The sequence below is a fragment of the Felis catus genome, chromosome B2 (genome assembly GCF_018350175.1).
Source record: "Felis catus isolate Fca126 chromosome B2, F.catus_Fca126_mat1.0, whole genome shotgun sequence".
Taxonomy (NCBI): Eukaryota; Metazoa; Chordata; class Mammalia; order Carnivora; family Felidae; genus Felis; species Felis catus.
The window spans coordinates 15,562,905-15,576,664 of record NC_058372.1 but is presented as its reverse complement, the minus strand read 5'-3'; the positions used below and the strand labels follow the sequence as shown (position 1 = coordinate 15,576,664).

Below are 13,760 nucleotides of genomic sequence, written 5' to 3'. Positions count from 1 at the left end.
AAGGATAGGGGCGCCTGGGTGGCACAGTCGGTTAAGCGTCCGACTTCAGCCAGGTCACGATCTCACGGTCCGTGAGTTCGAGCCCCGCGTCAGGCTCTGGGCTGATGGCTCAGAGCCTGGAGCCTGTTTCCGATTCTGTGTCTCCCTCTCTCTCTGCCCCTCCCCCGTTCATGCTCTGTCTCTCTCTGTCCCAAAAATAAATAAACGTTGAAAAAAAATTTAAAAAAATAAATAAATAAAACAAGGATAATGACACTTCTCCTGCCGAGTTGTTATAAAGATGAAATGTGATGCCAGATGTGGAAGTTTCTAGAACAGTGGACAACCCGACCAGTAAATGTTCACTTTTTCCACTCCCTCCTTTCCCTTCTCTTCCTCACTTCTTCCACATATTTGATGAGGATGCCCCCTTTTTGTCGTTAAGCCATTGATGAAAGTGCCTGCCCTTCAAGGAGACTACAGCTTGGCTGGGGAGGGGAGGCAGCAAGCAAACAGATGATCACAGTTTTCGCAGTGGTGGAGTCCCTGGAGACCATAGGCATCGCCTCAGGCATCGCCTGACACAGATATTAAAAGCTACATAAAATTAACCCCGTGGAGGTGGGAGGGGAGCACATTCCAGGCCAAGAGCATGTAACACGTCCTTGCATGTGGCTGAGGGGTAAGTTACATGGAGACAGGGAACAGGGAACGAGGGTGGGTTTAATAATATGGGTCCAAAGGATACAGGAGTGCTGATGCGTAGGGGCACATGCACCCCAATGTTTATAGCAGCGCTTTCAACAGTAGCCAAATTATGGAGAGAGCCTAAATATCCATCAACTGATGAATGGATAAAGAAGATGTGGTTTATACAAAATGGAATACTACTTGGCAATGAGAAAGAACGAAATCGTGCCACGTGCCGCAACGTGGATGGAACTGGAGGGTATTATGCTGAGTGAAATAAGTCAGGCAGAGAAGGACAGATATCGTATGTTTTCACTCATATGTGGAGCTTGAGAAACTTAACAGAAAACCCTGGGGGAGGGGAAGGGGAAAAAAATAGTTTCAAACAGAGAGGGAGGCAAACCATAAGAGAGTCTTGAATACAGAGAACAAACTGAGGGTTGATGCGGGGGCAGTGGATGGAGGAAATTGGTGATGGGCATTGAGGAGAGCACTTGTTGGGATGAGCACTGGGTGTTGTATGTAAGTGATGAATCACGGGAATCTACCCCCAAAACCAAGAGCACGCTTTACACACTGTATGTTAGCCAACTTAACAATACATTACATTTTGAAAAATAATAATAATATGGGTCAAGTTGTGCAGGGTCCTGCACATCGTGCTGTGTTTAAACTATTGCTCCCAGGCTGATGGTTTTCACTTCTCTTTGACAGTGAGAACTTTTCCTGGGAGCAGATCTGCTAAGTGACAACTCTATTATAGAAAACCAGCCTTTACTAAGACTGATGTTCGGCTAGGTGTTCCCCTTCCTGCCCACAAACGCCAGGGGTGGAGGCCAGATGTAATCAGGTGGTCCGTTTACGTTGATTTAGTTCTTGGCCTTGACTAGTATAGCTCATAAGGTAACTGGATTTTCCCTTTGTATCACTCTTGGAGCATTGGTTTTGTGGACGGGGCAGGTATTCAGAGTCCTCATGGGCGAAGCAGGGCGATCTGGGGTTTTGGCAAGTTGCCCTGACAGCGGTGTGAACAGTCTGAAGCTGAGAGTACTTTGAATCCACTTGGAAGGCCATTTCTCTAAATACCAGGAGAGGGCCTCGTTTACAGGCACGTCACAGGCACGAACGCTCCTCTTACGATAGGTTTACCTAATTTTGCCCAAGGAGACTGGGGCTCAGAGAGGTTAAATAATTAGCCCATTGTAAAGATTCGACAGTCAGTGGCAAAACTTGAACTCGGATGTGTATATCTTGACTCCTCAGACTGAGGTCCCATAACAAACTTTCCAGCCTCCCCTCAGCTAACTCTCCTCTCCTTTGTTTTTTCTTGCTGCCCTTTGGCTCCCCAGTGACCCGCTCTGTGGGATTATCTGGGTATTTGCCTTCCACCCAGCACCTTTCCTCACATACCGCTGGCAGCCAGTGGATATTTATGAATCAGACCCTTCTGATGGATGCACCTGGCTTCCCGGGAGGCACCTTCTTTATCCTTTGTATATCCTTGTGGTAAACTAGACATTCTATCACCTGCTAGATGCATACTTCAGCAAGATGAACTGATTGGCCAGGCGGGGTCTTCAGAAGTATCTCGAGGGCCCCCAGCAGGTGCTCGCCGATCACCATGACCGGTCCCTGTTTCACGAGGTGGGTGGCCTGATGCCTCGCACCTGCCACCGTGGCCGGCGGGCCCTCCTTACGGTCCTGTCCTCCTCGAGGCCTCAGTCTCCCCTGCACCTGTTGTGAAGGAGGAGAAACCACGGCCTCTTGTTTATCACGGCCTAGCCGTGAGGCTGAATCTCTTAACCTTCCTTTGCATGATCTTTCTCCTTTCTTCATCCTCTTGAGACAATTTGGAGCCGCCTTTTAAAAATTTTTTTAGCATTTATTTATTTTTGAAGGACAGAGAGAGAAAGAGTGTGAGTGGGTGGAGGGGCAGAGAGAGAGAGAGGGGGAGACACAGAATCGGAAGCAGGCTCCAGGCTCCGAGCCATCAGCACAGAGCCCGACGCGGGGCTCAAACTCACAGGCCGTGAGAGCATGACCTGAGCTGAAGTCGGAAGCTTAACCGACTGAGCCACCCAGGTGCCCCTATTTTTTTTTTTTAATTTTTGCTATGCGCTTCCTAATTTGCCTACAGTGAACTTAAATGGTCTTCATAATGAAGCAAACCATTTTTAATTAAAATATATATTTTATCTGAGTGGGTTCAATTTAAGAGGTAAAGCCAAGAACAACGTCATCATTGTCCCCTGGACAACTGATCTACGAAATAACCAGACTGACATGACCCGTGGCTGCTGAGAGTCTGACACTGTCCTTGGGAGAGAAATCCCTCTAAGGCATCCAGGAACCTGTTGACCCTGATGGTCACACATGCATCTCCAGCCTCGTGGCCCCGCCTCTACTCTTCCTCTACGTCTCCGTCCATGACATTCAAAATTATTTTAGTCTCCTGGGGCACCTGGGTGGCTCTGTTGGTTGAGTGTCTGACTTTAGCTCAGGTCATGATCTCATGGTTCATGGGTTTGAGCCCCGCATCGGGCTCTGTGCTGACAGCTCAGAGCCTGGAGCCTGCATTGGATTCTGCATCTCCCTCTCCCTCTCCCTCTCTCTCTGCCCCTTCCCCACTCTCTTCTCCCTCTGTCTCAAAATAAATAAACATTGAAAAAAAAAAAAAAAAAACTATTTCAGTCTCTGCCACACTCAGCCCCTCCCAGTCATTGCTGTGTAGCTTTGAAAGCCAGAACCTCCTGCGTTCTCTCTTTCTTCCCTGGATCCCTAGCTTTCCCCTCAAATCGGTGCTTTTACTCCTTCTGTGAAACATGTGGGTTTGCAAAGGAACCTTCCTCTGGCACTTGGAGATGTGTGTCTTCACCGTAAATATTTCTGGAATTCAAATTATTTAAAAAAAACCGTGTTTTTATTTTTCTAAATTGCGATAAATGCGCAAGGCAAAAACATTGTTACCATCCTAACCATTTTAACGGGTACAGTGGACTGGCATTAGGTCGATCCACACCGCTGTGAAAGCCTCATCCCCATCCGTCAGGAAGTTCTGCCCGGAAATGTTTAGCTGGGAGATAAGAAATGGGACTTGAAATGCCCAGCAGACCCTTCGTCCCTGAGGACGGGGACATCGGAGTTTTAGAAAGGTTCTGATGCATTTATGTGACATGTTAGCCAGAATTAATGGTCTCTCTGCTTCTTGCCTCCGAACAGCTCTGAGCAGCGGGTCCCCTGTTCCACTTCTTACCACAGCTCTGCTTTGCACTCCGCTGATGGCGTCTCAAAAGCAGGACCTCTGGGCCTTCCAGAAATAAGACAAGTGCCAACCGTCGTGATTGAATGTGATGACAATAAAGAAAACGTGCCTCATGAATCCGACTACGAAGACTCTTCCTGCCTCTACACAAGAGAAGAGGAAGAGGAGGAGGAGGAGGAGGAGGGTGACAGCTCTCTGTATACCAGTGGGTACCCGCCCCCCCCCCAGCTCTTCCCCGGGGAGGGGGGGAGGGCGGGGCTCATGGGGGGAGCTGCCCGTCGCTCCGGGTTCCCATCCGGGCTCAGGTGTCCACTGGGCCGGGGTCATAGGGCAGCTCAGTGAGGAAGGTGAAAGGGTAAGTGTCCCCCAGGGACCCTCATAGCTGCAAAACTTGCACCGTCACGCTGCCCCTTTCTTACCTCCTAGGTGGCTTTTTCTTCTCCTGATTGCTTCCCTTGGGATCTGACCCCGTTTCTGGAAAAAAAAAAAAAATGAGGGAGGGACCCTGAAACTCCGTTCCGGTCCACAAAGTACTCAGAAATACTAGCCACTGTGTATGCAACAAATTCATTTGGAAATGTACCTCAGTGTTCCAGAAGGCCTGAATTTAAATTTCTCATTTAAGGCCTTCACCTGCGCCAAAGACCCAAGGGAAGCAAGGGAAAAAAAAAAAAAAGCAAAGCCCCAAAGCTGTCATTCTGGCCGTAAATAGTAAATTGTAGTTAAGTGAGTACGCGCTGATTATTTGGTCAGCTTTTTTTTTTTTTTTTGTAAGTTTTTCATGTTTGTTTATTTTGAGACAGAAAGCAAGCAGGGGAGGGGAAGAGAGAGAGGGAGAGAGAGAGAGAATCCCGAGCAGGCTCTGTGCTGCGAGCTCAGAGCCCGATGTGGGGCTGGATCTCAACAAACCGTGAGATCATGACCTGAGCCGATATCGAGTGTCAGGTGCTTGGGGTGCCCGGGTAGCTCAGTCGGTTAAGCGTCTGACTTCAGCTCAGGTCATGATCTCACTGTCCATGAGTTCGAACCCCACGTCGGGCTCTTTGCTGACAGCTCGGAGCCTGGAGCCTGCTTTGGATTCTGTGTGTCCTTCTCTCTCAGCCCCTCCCCTGCTCATGCTCTGTCTCTCTCTGTCTCAAAGATAAATAAACATTAAAAAAATTTTAAAAAGAGAGAGTCAGGTGCTTAGCCAACTCAGCCACCCAGGCACCCCTATTTGGTCAACTTTTTTTATTTTTTTTTAATTTATTTTTGGGACAGAGCGAGACAGAGCATGAACGGGGGAGGGGCAGAGAGAGAGGGAGACACAGAATCGGAAACAGGCTCCAGGCTCTGAGCCATCAGCCCAGAGCCCGACACGGGGCTCGAACTCCCGGACCGCGAGATCGTGACCTGGCTGAAGTCGGACGCTTAACCGACTGCGCCACCCAGGCGCCCCTGGTCAACTTTTTAATGAAGTTCCATAATAGCAACCTTTTACTGAATATATACCGTGTGCCTGCCAGTATGCTAAAATCTTATTCTCTTATGTGCATCTTACAACACCCGGTGGCATGGGTACTGTGGTCCCATTTCACAGATAAGGAAGAATAAAGAGAGGAAAGGAACTGGCCCAGAGCCTCACATCTGTCTAAGAGGCAGTGCTAGGATTTGATGCCCGCTAGGTCTCATTCCCAGGCCCTTATTCTAAGTCCAGTGGGGCTCAGTCGCTTGAGCAGTTGACTTTGGCTCAGGTCATGATCTCACTGTTTTGAGTTCAAGCCCCACCATGGGCTCCGTGCTGATCATGCACAACCCCCTTCGGTTCCTCTGTCCTCCTCTCTCTCTGCCCCTTCCCCGCTCATGCTCTCTCTCTCTCTCAAAAATAAACAAACATTAAATTAAATTAAATTAAATTAAATTAAATTAAATTAAATTAAATTAAATTAATAAAAAAAATAAAATAAAATAAAATAAAATAAAATAAAATAAAATAAAATAAAATAAAAAATACAATACCAGGGCACCTAGGTGGCTCAGCTATTTGAGCATCTGACTCCGGCTCAGGTCATGATCTCGCTGTTGGTGGGTTCGAGCCCCGTGTCGGGCTCGGTGCTGACAGCTCAGAGCCTGGAGCCTGTTTCAGATTCTGTGTCTCCCTCTCTCTTTCTGCCCCTCCCCTACTCATGCTTTGTCTCTCTCTGTCTCTCAAAAATGAATAAATGGTAAAATTCTTTTTTTTGAATGTTTATTTTGAGGGAGAGAGAGAGACAGAGTGTGAGCAGGGGAGGGTCAGAGAGAGACAGAGACAGAGAAACTGAAGCGGGCTCCGGGCTCTGAGCTGTCAGTACTGAGCCCAACGTGGGGCTCAAACTCACGAACATGAGATCATGAGCCAAAGTCAGACGCTCAACCGACTGAACTACCCAGATGCCCCTAAAAATGAATAAATGTTAAAAAAAAAAAAAAAGACCAGTGGAGGAAGAAAGACCAGCACTATTAAATAAAATCTAAAGGAACCCCCCCCCCCCCAAACATGGAACTTCCCAGCCTCTCGCTGTTGCTTTACACGCACCAGGCTTCAGGCAGCTAGCTGAACTGGAGAGCTGAGAAGACGCCTGGTGAGCAAGCAATGAGGTGGTGGAAATAACATCGGAGAGAGAGAACCACAGACGGGTCACCAAAGCCCAGGGGACCCCTGAGTGGGAGTGGCTCCCAGCCTCTACTCACCGTTTCCTGCCTGGAGAATTGAACGATTTATACCACGGGTTCTCAGCCTCGGCACCACTGACATTGGACCAGATCATTCTTCACTGGGGGGGCTACCCTGTACATCATAGCATGTTCAGCAGCACCCCGGGCCTCTGCCCGCTAGATGCCAGGAGCACCCTCCCGCCCCCCCCCTCAAGACCCCAGTTTTGACAACTGGAAAATATCTCTAGACTTTGCCAAGTCTGTCCCTGGCGGGGGTAGGGAGATGCAAAATCGCCCTTGGTTGAGAACCATAGATGCATTCCAGGCATAAGGAAGCCCCCTCCTCTGCTCAATCCCAGAATGTTCCCTGTTGGAATGATCTTGCCTCCACTCTCGCCCCAAACTCCGCCAACTTTGCCCAACTATACTTTCCTTCACACACCCCGGGGTCCCCTCCAGCTGTCTCCTGCGATCACCTGGCTTCTCCGTCATCTCGGAGGCTTCCCCCCTGCAAAGGGCCGCCAGCCACTGCTGGCCCCTCTTCTCCTCTGCTGTCGGTCCCTTCTCCTCTTCGAAGCTCCCACAGCTCCTCAGGGCCTCTGACCACTCTGTCTTGCATTCTGTTGCACTCCCCAGGCCCCGCCAGCCCTCCTTTGTGATGCTGCCTGCCCGCTGGGGGTTCCTGGGGGAGCTGGGACCCTCACCTGCAAGGCACCTGGAACCTGCTGCTCTTGGGAATTCTATCAATGAGCGCTCTGAATGAGGCCTTAGCCACGCCCGGGGGGTTAAACCCATTATGTCGGCCTTCCTGCCTTTAACCTTGAGGCCCAGCCTCGCCAGGAGGACAGGCAGGTTTGCATCAGCGTTAATGACTCGCTTCTCCCTCCTGCAGCCTCCCTGGCCATGAAGGTGTGCAGGAAGGACTCCTTAGCCATCAAACTCAGCAACAGGCCCTCCAAGCGGGAGCTGGAAGAGAAGAACATCCTCCCCAGGCAGACGGATGAAGAGAGACTGGAGTTGAGGCAGCAGATCGGCAGCAAGCTCACGAGGTAGGTCAGCCCGCCGGCCGTCAGCTCCGCGGACTCGAGTGGAACCCAGTTTCCATCCCCAGGTCAGGCCCGGGCGCCCCTTGAACAGCTGCCGGCCGAAAAGGTCCACAGAAAGCTTTCCACTTTTCCAGGGTTGCTTTTAGAGTCCCCTCCCCTTCAAGACTCACCCAGATCCTGGGAATTTGACTTGAATAAAGGTTCAGGGAGAAGCACCACCATCCAATAAGACGGGACCGCCTGCATCCATAGGGGTTGTGGCCTGGCGAGGCCCAGAGCAGTCAGATAAATACATTTTCTGCTACGCTGTGCAACTAGAGGGGACCACGGGTTAATCGGGCCTCGTTGCTAACCTGAGCGGTGGCTCGTATTTGCAGCTATTACAGACATAGGTGTAGCAAGCATGTTACAATCGTGTGTTAAACACCCGCGCGTGTGTTTATAGCCTAGGGCATGTTGATGTATCGGCTAACGCTAGCAGAGCGTGTATTATGTGCCTGGCATTTCTCCTACACATTTTGCGCGTATCGAGTCACTTAGTCCTTGAGCCTCGCTACGAAATGGGCATCTGTGTGCCCGTTTTACAGAGGAGCACACCAGGGGTGGAGACCCGTAGTTACCCGCGCGGTGCGGCACAGAATGGCTCCAGAGCGCCCCCTCTTGGCCACGTGCGTGACACCGCCTCTCTGTTCTAGGAGCTGGCACACGGAGCCCCTTCCCTTGTGGGAGGCGCTGTGCCCAGGGTTTGGGCTGTGCTCTGCCTCTTGGCACAGTCGCCCTGAGTGAGTCACTTTTCCTCTCCGCCTGTGTTTCTGCAATGGTAAAATGGGAGTTGCAAGAATTCAGAAGCATAAGGAAAACCTTCAGGCCCATCCCTGGCCCACAGTACACACTCAGTCGTCCGTTATTATTTCGTTTTCTCCTCCCATCAAGTCGGGCAGGTAGCTTTCGTGGTCTCCTCAAGGACAAGTGAGGAAAGTGGTGTATGAAGAGCTAACAGAGGCACAGCCGTCACCCAGCGGCGTGCTGGTATTCTCCCCTCCCAGCGGATTTAGTTCTTTACTTCCGGGGCAGCTCCTGTCTCGTGGTCAACTTGGTGTCGGTCTGGAGGGTGCTGTTTCACTGGTGCAGGGCTGTGTAACTCGTCGGACGCTGATGGACGATATGGTCTCCCTTCTGCCGCCTTTAGAGTCCTAGGACACAAATCGGTCACCACCTGCCTCTCGCACACGCTCATCGAATGCAGTAACCCGTTCGGAGTTTAGTGATCCACATCTCTCTGAAAACTGTGGTGACGGCTCCTTCCAGCGCCCCGGAGAGCCTGTCCCATCGTTGGCTCGTTAAATGGTGTTCCTTTCCTGGAACGGACATTTCTGTCCACGGGGCAGCGCTCACCCCTTGTCCTCATTGTCCTCCTTCAGCGACTGCTCAGAGCCTCCTCCCTATTATCATCCCTCCTGGAGACCGCGCCACTCCCAGGGTATAACCAGCTTCTCTTTCTGGGGGTGGGATGGGTGGCTATAGGTGTGGGCTGCTTCCTGAGCCAGCTTGTTCCGTTTTGCACCTAATACAGATAGGGCCGGCCCTTGGTGGGACTCAGGGAAGAAAGAAAGAGCCATTTCTTGAGCCCAGCCCATCTTCTCGAAGGGCAGCTCCCTCATGCCAAGGGTCAGCACCCTATATTCTATTTGTTCTCCTCGCTTCCCACTTGCCCGGCTTTGCTGCCGAGCAAGCAGAGCCCAGGCATGTGAGGGGGCAAATGGGGGAGTTCTCTGGGGGACATGATGTCAGGGAGAAGCCAGGACATCTGGCCGCCCAGGGTGGCATCTTCACTGGGGAAAGAGAGACGGGGGCGGGGGGGACGCGGTGTAGAAAGCAGATGTACGGCTGGCTTCTCTGCTTACCCATTGTGGAGGTGTTCCACCCAGAGGTAAGCGACGAAGTGGAACAGGAAATTGGTGTCCCAGAACATACTCCCCAAAAGGGAGACAGCCCCCAGCTTCTCCTGCCTGAACCCAAGTTCCCATCTGGCCGCCGTGACCGGCCGGCAGATGGGAAGAGACCCAGACCATGCACGTGCCGGAAAAAGTCCTCCTTGAACATCAACCCTTGAACATCAAGTTCAAGTTATCCTTGAACATCAACCCTTCCCAACCCTTCCTCTTCTAACAACACTTAGCTACTGCCTGGAATTCCTAAAATCCACTGAAGGTTACCATTCGCCAGCCTCTTTCACCCTGATGGTGGCCCGGGGGAGAAAGAGGGGGGTAGGGAGGGCAGCATTGGGCATATTTGAGGTGTTGAGCTGGCCGGCATCCTTGCTCCGAGTTCACCCCGTCTTGGCTCCCTCTTCCAGCTAGGGAGTTTATTTCCTTGCGGTAAGACCCCGGGCATCTCTAGATGTAGAAAGTGGATCTTAAAGAGAGAGGATTGTCAGAAGTGTTTAGCGGGCTGACGGAGTACTACGGTCTCCAGCGGCCAGGCCAGTCTGCATCTCAAGCCCACCTTCAACATAGTGCGGCCACTGATTCACACCCAAGGAGTTTTCGAGACTGTTCCCTTTAGAATGAGCACCCAGCTCTGTGCTCACAGCCACTCAATTATCCCAGAGCCAGGGCCGAATGGAAGGGACTTTCTGAGAACCAGAAGGTGACAGTGGTGGAGAGAACTAGTTGTAGGACAGGAACCTTGGGTTCTAGCTCTGGTTTCTGCAGTTTCCTGAGCAGGCACCTGCCTTCCCTGAGCCCTCACTCCCTAACCCGAGGGGATCAGATTAGGTCATCTGATCACCTTCCGCCATTTGTGAGCTTAATTATCGAAAAAGTCGCTAAAAGAATGTTAGGAATCTGCATTGGGTTTGCTGCGGGGCTGTGGCATTCTTTGGCTGCTGGAGGTGGCACAGAAGGGCTAGAAATCTTACCTGCTTTGAAAAACACGAGGCCAAGTCTGTTGTGCTCACAGAGTGACAAGTAAGATACAAAACCTAATGTTAGCCTGGCAGTGTTAATAGCATAAAACAAACAAACAAACAAAGCAGCATTCCAAGAATGCTCCCAGCTTGGGGGTGGGAAGCAGAAACACCACATAAAACGATGTCAAGCATAAGGCAGAGAATGCAAAAACATCGTCCTTTCAAAAATATGTTCTCATGGATGCCATTGGGCACACTCTCCAGAACCCCAATCAGGGAGCCATCTGGGTGTCTTCACAGTCGGTTGCCATTTGAGAAATGTGGGCTGCCCTTGAGACATGAACATGGTCCGCTGGGTGCACATTTGCTCTGCGCCTTCTGTGTACAGACTCAGGATGGGTGCAGAGAACCAAGGGGTGAGCAAACCCATCTACTTGGGTGTCGGGGGGACACAAGTAGCAGGACTTCTATTTAAATGTACTGTGTATCATTCTTGCTTGTGTGTGTGTGTGTGTGTGTGTGTGTGTGTGTGTGTGTGTGGTACATGAGTGCACTTGTGTGTGGCTAAAGGAGATGGCATATGTGGGGGTGCATGCCTAGATTTTATTGATGGAGTTTTTTTATAGTTTTTTATGTTTATTTATTTTGAGAGAGATGGAAAATATGAGCAGGAAAGGGGCAGAGAGAGACACAGAGACAGAGAGGGAATCCTAAGCAGGCTCTGTGCAGAGCCCGAATTGGAGCTCAAACTCACAAAACTGTGAGATCATGACATGAGTTGAAATCAAGAGTCGGATGCTTAACCAACTGATAGAGCCACCCACGCGCCCCTATTGATGGAGTTTTCAAAAAGCATAGAGTCCCCAGGTCAAAGGGCCCTTCTCAGGGCTATGTGAGGAAGACTTTTCATCTCCCGTGACCTCTGGTCCATGGAAACGTAGAACCTCAGGGTAGTCCCTCAGCCCACCGGAGCCCCGCCCAAATGCAAGACCGCACTGCTCTCCATCTAGGCCTTTTCTCTAGAGCCCTCCGGGCTGGACCGTAGGAGGTGCTCAGCCCAAGTGTGTGCTCTTAGCTGTCGGATTCACTCCTAGTTCTTTTCCTATACCAAGCTGGTTATTCTCCCGAGAGAAATATTCAGTCCACAGGATTCCATTTTATTTGCCACCGATTTACCACCCACCCCCCCAAAATCACAGAAGAAATGAGGGAGCCATTGCTCTCAGTGTCCGTAGCTCAAGTGGCCTCCTGATCAGCCAGGGATGTGACTTCTGTTCCTTCTCCGCTCTCCAGCCAGGGGTGTCGACCGGGCCAGGGAGTGAGACTCCCCTGCAGGGCACAGAGGCCCTGGGAAGGGGGCTTTCAGAGACTGCACAGAAGCCTGACGCCTAAAAACATCATGCTGTTGTCTCTGAACTATCCTTTAGAAAGCAAGTTGTTCTGTAAGTCACCAGGACTGCTTGTTTTAAAAGGAAGGAACTAAGACTCTGGAACATGGCTCGTTCATGATCACTCAGCAGCCAGTGGACTTAGACCTTCTCTCAGGGAGCTGTCAGCTCTCCAGACCTAGCCGGCTTGGTCCTCTCCCACCGAGACCCTCTCTGCCGTCCGCTTGAGTCCCCTCTGGAACGTTTAGATGAGACAGAGGGAGGAGAGAAGCCTAGGAAGAAAAATCAAATGGAAGGCGCCTGGGCAGTGGATATAGGAGCGCGTAATCTAATGCACACTCGGGAGTAAGTGGGGATTGAGGCAGTCTGCTTCCCTCACACACTTGCCCCCCAAAAATACCTCTCCTCCCTTGAAATATCAGCCTCCCGCTCAGGTGAAGTGCCTTCACCTTTTTTGCAGCCACAGTTGACCAGAATCTCTCAGCACCGGCCTGAGCGGGTGCGCACCCAGCCCCCACTTGTCTTTGGAAACATCTCCTTGGGGAAGCTCTTGAAAGCCACGCTTGGTTTGGGGAAGGATGTTTCTCTTTGGGATGTCCTTTTTCTGGACCAGACGTGTCCAGAGATTCAGGCCGTTCCCCTATGATTCCACCTGAGGGTCAAAGGAAGAGACTTAAGCTTCTCAAAGTATTCTTTGCTGTAGATGCATCACCCTGATTGACCTGTGTGTTTATCTCATCTCCCTGGGAGTACAGCTCTGTGTCAAAATTTCCCCTTTTTAGAAGGAGACCAGTCATATTGGTTGGGGCCCAACCATAATGGCCTTGTTTTAACTTGGTCATCCCTGTGAAGAGCCTGTCCCTAAATAAGGTCTTATTCTGCGGTACTGGGTTACGACTCCAACCTACAGATTTGGGGGAGATATGATTCAACCCATAACATTTGGGGAGGTATAAAGTGGGTCTAGCTAGGAAAGGGGCCCCAACCGCAAATGCACGTGGGGGCAGCCAGAGAGTGAACATAAGTGAAGCAGGCAGCTCTGAGATTGTTAACAGAGAGTGTTGGGCACAGAGGCACTGGCACGGGACACCTGGGTGGCTCGGTCAGTTACGCATCTGACTTCGGCTCAGGTCACGATCTCGCGGTTCGTGAGTTCAAGCCCCACGTCAGGTTCTGCGCTGACAGCTCAGAGCCTGGAACCTGCTTCGGATTCTGCGTCTCCTCCTTTCTCTGCCCTTCCCCTACTTGCTTGCGCTCACTCACTCGCTATCTTTCAAAAATAAATAAACATTAAAAAAATTTTTTAATAAATAAAGGCACTGGCACCATTCACCTTTAGCCCCTGTTGTTTTGCAGAAATGAAGGACTAGTTTGTCATATCCTCTGAAAACAAAAATCCGGATTTGTTTAAATGACAGTTCCAAATTTTTAAAACTTGGCACAGAGCAAGGAGAATACATTTATGGACCAAATCCAACCCCGGGGAGCGCATCTCTGCCTGGGTCCCTGGTGTTGACCTCTGACCTGGAAGACGTACTTTTTCGTCCGTGTGACACAATCCTACCTTCTGTGGGGAAGTGCGCTGCGCATTTTGCTGAGATTTTGAGATGGGAACATTCTGTGCGTCGTGTGCGTAAATGTGAGAGCGTTGTATGTGTGTATCGGCAGCAATTGGGAATTAACATCTTGTAGGGTCCAAATTCATTTGCATGTAGGTATTTTTGTGGATGGATCCTTAAAGCAGTCCACCACGTTCCTAGAGAGAGCTTATGATCCAGCGTTCTCTGTCTCGGGAGTTTAGTCAGATGACT

The 13,760-nt window shown here is 50.7% G+C and overlaps 1 protein-coding gene across 10 annotated transcripts in view; it reads left to right on the top strand.

Annotated features, from left to right (window-relative positions):
* PHACTR1 (phosphatase and actin regulator 1) overlaps positions 1–13,760 on the top strand; it is a 572,878-nt gene that overhangs the window by 517,408 nt on the left and 41,710 nt on the right. For all 10 annotated transcript variants that reach the window (XM_019830233.3, XM_019830231.3, XM_011282184.4 and 7 more), the window contains 2 exons: positions 3,889–4,136; positions 7,497–7,653. In XM_019830233.3, coding sequence (XP_019685792.1) covers positions 3,889–4,136; positions 7,497–7,653 — 405 coding nt within the window. The remainder of the gene's footprint in view (positions 1–3,888; positions 4,137–7,496; positions 7,654–13,760) is intronic.